At 34.7% G+C, this 8,298-nt stretch overlaps 1 protein-coding gene across 1 annotated transcript; it reads right to left on the bottom strand.

Moving 5' to 3' along the window:
• Positions 1 to 230: 230 nt before the first annotated feature.
• On the bottom strand, positions 231 to 1,526 carry LOC132714693 (myb-like protein X). The gene has a single exon (XM_060697604.1). The coding sequence runs from the start codon at positions 1,123 to 1,125 to the stop codon at positions 247 to 249; it is 879 nt and encodes a 292-aa protein (XP_060553587.1). The 5' UTR covers positions 1,126 to 1,526; the 3' UTR covers positions 231 to 246.
• Between the last annotated feature and the right edge of the window lie 6,772 nt (positions 1,527 to 8,298).

The following is an 8,298-nucleotide window of genomic DNA, read 5'->3' on the forward strand; positions in this document are numbered from 1 at the left end:
CATAATAATTAAAGTTTGAATAGAAAAAAAAGTTGTCTTTGTCTTAGTGTAATATACATGTACAAGTATATTGTTAATATTATGTTAATTTTAGTTACAGAAAGGTCAAATGCTTGGACTGGTTCTCTTCCCTCCCCAGAAATAACAGGTGAACATAGAGTGAATTTGTAGTTATAACTTAGTAATAAAGAGTAAAATTTGGATTTGACCTTTCTTTACATATATTTTTGTTTACAATTTTCTAGTTTACTGCTTCTTATTTAATGTTTTCTTCAAGTCCTTGATGAGTTCTTTAATGTTGTAGAATTTAGCGTCTAATAGGATCTCTTGTATTGTTGTTGGGTTTGATGGGAACAGTGTTGTAGGTATATGGCATTCATTTCTTAAGTAATTTAGGATAAAACGGAAGTGGCATGGATCTCGGTCTATAAATATACAGTTCTTCTGAATATTGACAGGCGAATTTTCTTGAGTCTTCTGATGGAGTATTGAGTACGGACTATTTAATAATGTTATTTTTGATGTATAAAAGATTGTCCCGCCTATGTTTAATTGAATGAATTCTTCTTGTTGTCTTTGAATCAGTTGAAGTTTTTCATTATTTTTTTCCATTTGGAATGGGTCGTCTCTGTCTTCTTCTTTGGATTCGCAATCACTCGGTATTGGTGTTGTTTGGTATTCTGATATTACTATTCTTGTATCGCTTATGTTAAATTGGTTGTCTATTACTTCTTTTAATATGTCACCTTCAAAATTTGTATTTGTGATTTGTTCTTTTTGTGGTTTAGATTTCCTTAATATGCTGAAGTTATCTTTTTGTTTATTTCTCTGGTTTACATTTTCGTTGTTTTCTTTGTTATTTTCAGTTTTCTTTGACTTTGTTTCTGTTGTTTCTTTTTCATCTTGTTTATTTTGTTTTTGTTTATGGGTATTCACATTTGTTGTTTTTGCATTGTGTTCCATTTGTTTTTCCTTCTGTTTTTCTGTGTGTTTGTCTATTGTCACAAATTTTTCTTCAATTGATTTTCTTACTGTCTGTTTTTCTTTATTTTGTTCATTGTTTTTGTTTAACTCCTTTACCTTTACTTCATGTGAGGTTTTCTTTTCACTAGTTTTATTTGTCATTGTTTCTCTATCAGTTTATGGTTTGGTTTATCATCTTTGTTTCCTTGTTTATGTTTCATGTTTATATTTGTTTGATCACCGTTTTTGTCTATTTTGGTTTTATTGTAGCATTTTTCTTTGTTTGCTTCTTTTTCCTTGTTTTCTTTTTCATTGTTCTTGTTTGTTTTAGTGTTACTTTCTTTACTCTTTTTGTCTGTTTCATGATTGTCTGTGTTCACTTTGTCTTTGTGTTTGTCTTCAGTTATAATGTTTCAGTTTGAAGTTGTGTGTTCATTTTCCTGGGTTTGTTTTGTGTTACTTTCTTCACTCTTTTTGTCTGTTTCTGTTTTATTGTAGCTTTTATCTTCTGTTTGTTCTACTTGTTTGTTTTCATCCGTTTTCTTTTCTGTAGGTTCCATGTTTTCAATTGGCTGTACTTCAATGTCAGTAATTTCAATTTCATCATCCGATAATTTCAGCTCGTCGAAAAGTTTAGTAGAGGTTGATGTTTGATTAGACGTTGTTTTAGGTTGAGATTGTAGTTAAGGTATTTTCTATGGTCTTATTTCTTAATTTGTTAATTTTCTTTTTATGACTATACTTTTTATGCCTTCTAGTTGTGGTGTTCTTTCGGGTATGAATTTACTTTTGTTTATTTTTCTGATGCGAAAGTCCTTTTCAATTTCTGTACATTTATATTTTGTAGCGGCATTTTCTGCTTCCCTTCCTTTCAATTTTGTTATTTTATTGTAGGCCTCAAATCTAACTTTATTCGCATCTTTACAAGTATGTGGTGCATTTTCTCGGCTAAATTGTTTGCCGCAGCCTAAACATATGAAACAGGCTCCAAAATGGCGCTCTAGAATATGTCGTATTATATTTGCCCTTCTTAGGTAGTCTCTGTCACACAATCATCATTCATATTTGATTTCCTGGAAGTAGAAAATACCTTGGTTTTAACTATTTGTATATGATTTTACATCTCATCGCAGAATAAACAGCATAATCAAGATTTTATAGTTGAAATAACAGGAAATTTCATAAAGACACAATGTTGAATTTTTATAATTTCAGGTTCTGGGTTTTTGTAGTTCCCTCCCCCAAGGATATATGGTATGGACATCAAGGTAGTGGAGTGGTTTTCCAGTAAGGAAAGGGTTTGAACAACAATACAGCAAAACATCAAATATATATAAATGTATTTTCAACAAGATAAAGCATCGTTTTTACATTATGTTACATAATATACATTTATGTAGGTGTTGAAGATGTTGGAGTAAACCATGAAGGTTTATTTTCACCTTTGTAAGAGTTTCAGCTTGTCATGATGAACAATTAAAGCTTTAGTCGTTGGTTTCAGTCTGATTTCATAAAGGACTTCTCAATATTTCTGTGTGTGATAATGTATGGTCCTATCCATGGATTTTGTAATTTTGGACTGAGATTTCTTTGTCTTCTAAGGTTATAATACCACACTGCATCACCAATGAAGTAGGAGATGACATGTTTTCATCGATCATAGATGTTTTTCATGTTGACTCCAGACTGTTTAAGATGTCGTCTAGCTATTTCATGTATTCGTTCTAAATTATTTTCAAGATGTGTGACATATTCTGTTGTAGACTTTGTGATTTCGTCTAAAGGTTTCCCGAGTGCCAGGTCAATAGGTAAATTCATTTCTCTCCCGAACATCATTAGACTTGGTGTAAAATATGAAAAACAAGATCAACAAGGAAAGGCGGCGTTCAATGAACGCAACCCCCATATGACCCAGCAACAAGAACCAATGGCAAGGAGCCCAGGCGGACCCCAAACATAAAAAGGACAGGGCAACGACACGTTAATCAATAAATGATAAATAATTTGTAACTGATTAGGAATTCAAAGAAAATAATAATAGGCCCACAAAGGGGAAGGGGACAGGAGACCGGGGGAAGGGGGGGGGGGTTAATCAAAGAAATAAAAACTAGAGGCAATGGGGAAGATACTTACCGTAGACGAGAAAACAACAAGGGACACAAGCAAAAGTGTCCCCAAAACAGTATGAAACAACATAGACATACATCTGAGGAACACAGTGGGGCGCCTTCATGAACACTTGTGTTGTAGGCCATGGATAAAAGATTTAGGTTTTTGTCCCAATTTCTCTGGTTTTTATCCACATATGCGGAGATCATATTCTCTAATGTACGGTTCGCGCGCTCAATCATTCCATCCGAGTTTCGGCGTCCGACGGTTGACCTGGTCTTGTGTATTCCAAGAATTGAACACATTTCTTGAAAAACTTTTGATTCAAAATTTGACCCGCGGTCACTGAATAGTTCTAGGAGGAACACCGAAGTTACTTATAAATTTGTCAACAATTTTCCTTGCTACATAGCTTGCTTCCATTGACTTTAATGGTATTGCCTGAATCCATTTGGTAAAATAATCGCCAATAACAAGTATATATTTATTTCCTTTCTTTGATGTTACATATGGTCCTTGGATGTCTACAGCAATTCTTTCTAAGGCTTGTCCTACTTGATATATTTGCATTGCACCTTTGGCTTTGCGATTTGGTTGTTTTCGAGTACCACAGGTGTCACAAGATTTGCACCAATTTTCAACATCTCTCCTTTGAAAGCACCAATAAAATCTCTGTTGAATTTTCCCTAAAGTTTTCTTAATCTCAAGGTGACCTGAGGTAACAGTACAATGCATTTCTTGGAATATTTGTCTTTGACATTTTTCTGGAACAATAATTACTTTTCGTATGGTGTTTTGTTCAGTTTGTATCTTCTGGTAAAGTATGTCATTCTCCGCTGTTATAAGATAATAGTTTGACCAGTAATGTTTTAAAACGGTGTTTTCATGCGAAATTTCTTGCCAAGTAGGTTTCACATCATTTATTTTCCATTGTTTTCTTAATTTTTCCAAGTACGTCATCATTGTCTTGTTCAATACGTATACTATCCATATTCGTGTAGAATAATTGGGTATTTGAAGTCTGGTTTACTTGGACATTATTTACATGTATTGATTCAGGTAGATCTTGTTTTACGTCTGTTACATATTTTGTTTCAGCACGTTCACAATGAGAACATAATATATTGGAACATGGACGTCTACTTAGAGAGTCACAGTTGTTGTGTATTCTTCCTGGTCGATATTCAATGGTGAAATCATAGTTACCTAGAACTTCTAACCATCTGGCTAATTGTCCTTCACAGTTCTTGAAGTTTAATAACCAAGTAAGTGATCCATGGTCTGTTCTAATGGTAAAATGATTGCCATCTATGAAATGATGGAAATGTTTAACCGATTCTACAATTGCTATTAATTCTTTGCGGGTAGTACAGTAATTTCTTTCTGATTTAGTAAGACATCTAGAGTAATAACCAATAACTTCTCTTTTGATTACCTTGGGTCTGTTGGAGAACACTTCCAAGTCCTTTATTCGAACAATCACAATCAAGGGTATAGGGTATATTCTGAATAGGGTAAGCAAGTATAGGTGTGGAAGTAAGTAATTTCTTTAATTGTTGAAATGCTGCTTCACAGAGGTCATCCCATATAAAAGGTTGTTTGATCTCGGTTAATTGATGTAGTGGGTTTTGCCATAGTGGCAAAATCAGGTACCATTTTGCGATAGTAGCTGCATAGTCCCATGAACTGTCTAACTTGTTTCACATTTTCAGGTCTAGGCCACTGAGATACACTTTTTTATCGTTTCAGGACAAGCCTCAATTCCATTTTCACTGATTTTGTGGCCAAGGAAACTCTGGAAGAAGCAGCATTTGTCTGGACTCAGTTTCAGGTTAGCATCTCGAAGTCTTTCAAACATTTGTCGAAAGATGTTCTATATGTTCATCAAAAGTGGTGGAAAAGCATAAAAGGTCATCAAGATATACAAGGCAAATTTCATAAGTAAGTCCATGTAGTACATGCTCCATAAGTCGTTCAAATACAGCTGGGCTTGTGGCCATGCCGAAGGGCATAACTTTCCATTGGTATGTTTCACCACCTATGCTGAAACAGGTTTTTGGTCGATCTTTCTTATTTAAGGAAACTTGATGATAGGCTTTCTTACAGTCCATGCTAGAAAAATATTTCTTGTTTGCTAATGACTCTAAAGATTGGTCAATTCTAGGTAAAGGATGTGAGTCAAATTTGACTTTGGCATTGACTTTTCGAAAATCAATACAAACTCGAACTGATTTATCAGGTTTAGGTACCATAATTACAGGTGACAGCCATGGGCTCTTTGCTGGTTCAATCAAGTCTTGTTTTAATAATTTCTGTATCTCTTCTTCTGAAATTTTTTCCTTTTTGCTGGAGGTAATCTATACGGTGGAGTTCGGACAGGAGGACTTTCTCCTGTATCTATAGTGTACTCTACTAGGTTTGTTCTACCAATGTCATCTTCAGATTTCGAAAAGATTGTTTGATATTCAGTCAGTAATTTCTTAAAACTTTGTTTCTGATCTTGAGACATCTCATTAGAACATCTATTAAATACCTCTGTTAGGTGTGAAGGCAATTTGTCAGGATGATATTTTAAGTCAGTTTCTTGTTGGGCTGTATTTACTTCTATATCTTCTGGAAGTTGAACTTGGTTTAAGATGGCTAGTTTAGTATTTTTGCGTATCATTTCTGGCATGTGAGTAAAGTTTGCAAGTCTTAAAGGTATACAACCTTCTTCTGGTCTAACTAATGCTGTTGCCACTTAAATGTCAATGATGTTATATTTTCAATCCTTGAAGATCGTTCAGCACGACATTATTGTTGTGCTTGTGGTATTTTTAGTTTCAACTTTTCGGCATTTTCTAATTGGGTGGTTCCAATATTCCTAATTGAATAATGTTGAATCACCCTAAGGATATGTTGCCTGCTTTTTAAATTTGTCTTTTGACGTCTTATCTGTGATACGCAGGCTTCATAACCTCTGATCCCCCTGCAAAATTCCATTTTATTTAATTCCGCCCATTGTTTTCTTGTTTAGGGCACACGCTTTATATTACTTGGGGACCATACGCCGCTTTTTATGGAATGGCACGGAAGTGTCACATTGAAAGTTCCATGATAACCGCCGTATGAACACATCTGCGGATGTTTCTAAATTCAAAATTTTACTATTTCATGTTCAAATGTTGAATTCTGCTTAAGCCGGTGCTAGGGGGCGTGGACGGTAACTTGCACTTTCCAGTACCGTCCATGAACAGGCTCAATCAAACCGAGCCTGCAACATTTTCAATTTTGCCGTGTTGGGCTTTCTTTAGGGATTCTGTAGTTATCTATTTTCTATGAAAGTAGAATTGGTCTCAACAATACCTATACAATTTGTTGAATAACTTGATAATAATCGACCTGATGTGATGATCTCAGTATCTGGGGGTATTTCAAGGTCTTCTGTTATGGTGATATAACAAGGAACATTTTGATTGGTTACGATGTAATAATGAATTATTTCTCCATTTAGGTTCATAGTCTGGTCACTTAATCGAAGTTCACATTTTTGCGTCATTATAAAATCTCTTCCTAAGATTGCTTCTTGTTGGATATCTGATACATATACTGGTACATCAAAATTTTGTTCTCCTATTTTAATGTTAACTATAGTTTTTCCATGAAAAGGTGCTTTGTCGCCAGTTATTCCGAGTAATTGGGCATTTACAGGTTTGATTCTTGGTTTGTCTTCTTTTGGCCAACTATCTATCATTTTCTTTTGTAATATAGTCACTTTAGATCCTGTATCTATAAACATCTTTGTAGGTTGATTTCCAGTAGCGGCTACAGTTATTGATGGATGTCTTTGTTGGTCAGCTGTACGGAAAGTTTCTAGGCGTATGGCAGTTTGTTCGGCTTCAGATAAGGTCTTTACATTTGCTTCTCTTAATTTCATTCTCATCTCTGTAGTTTGCATGGCATCTATAAAACAGTCAACTGCAATTGTGTCTGTCCATTGTGGTGGGGCATCTGGGTAAGCTTGATGACTTAACTTCTTAATACTGCGGGCAAGCTCTGAAATTTCTTCACCATTTTTACGTACTCTTGTCCTTAATTGTGTTCTAAAGACTTCTACTTTATTTAGGCATCCATATCTTTCAAGAAGCTTTTTAACGAGAGTATCATAGTCCTTCTTTTCTGTACCATTTAATTCAGTCAAAAGAGATCTTGCATTGCCACTTAGACAACTTGCTAAGTATAGCCCAGTTGCATTGTAGTTCCACTGATTAATTTCACAGCAGATCTTGAATGAATCAATAAATTCATATAAATCTTCTTTTCCATCAAATTTTGGTGGTTTTATTTTCATATTAAGATGATTTTCTGTGTAAGGTGTGTCTTTCTGCTGGTTTAAGAGGGGAAAATCAATTTCTGGATCAGGAGAAGTTTCTCGGATAATATAATTTGATGTGTGGTCACTCTGAGTTTGTTGTGGGTATTTGCTCTTTTTCAGCTTCTCAATATCTTCTTCAAGACTTAATAGCCTTGTTTGTGTTTCTTGATTGTCATTTGACAGGGTCATTAGACTCTCTGTAATTTTTGTAGTCATTTCTTCTATTTTCTGTTCTAAGTTGTGGTGGGGGTAACTGGGGATTTGTTCATCTATGTTTTCTATATCTTGGTATTCTTCTACATCTGGTTCTGAGTCTTCTTCAGTGTTAGGATTTATGTCAACAGTGACTTTAACAGGGTCAGTGTTAGTATCAGTCATAATTTCTGTCTGATGAAGAAAAGTAGAAATAACGATTGTTTTTAGACACACACGCACATAATAGGCATCCTTAAGTTATTCATAGTTGATAAAAAAATTCTCATGTATATAAAATGATATATCCACACATTCATACATTTCACATATATAGTACATAAAATGTTTAATATTTTGTTTTTCAGGCGATAGCAGGAGGGTCAACAGTACTGTAGATTCCGGATATGGTCGAATTGGTCAATATTAGATGTAGGTAGTCACATCTGTTGAGGTCTAAAGGATAGATGGAGCTCAATCCATCCCGTAGAGCTGAAGATAATCCAGTCAAGATTGTGGAGCTCATACATTCCTGGCTGGATGGTCAATTGTAATGTCCTTATTGTGTCATACGTCATTGAAATAAATTGGTTTGACATCTCTTGTTGTTCTTCTTATATCTGCATAATATCCATCATAAAGGTTCTACTTGGATGGAGTATCTGGATACTGATGGAGAC

The sequence above is a fragment of the Ruditapes philippinarum genome, unplaced genomic scaffold (assembly GCF_026571515.1).
Source record: "Ruditapes philippinarum isolate M1 unplaced genomic scaffold, ASM2657151v2 ctg3689_1_1_1_1, whole genome shotgun sequence".
Classification (NCBI taxonomy): Eukaryota; Metazoa; Mollusca; class Bivalvia; order Venerida; family Veneridae; genus Ruditapes; species Ruditapes philippinarum.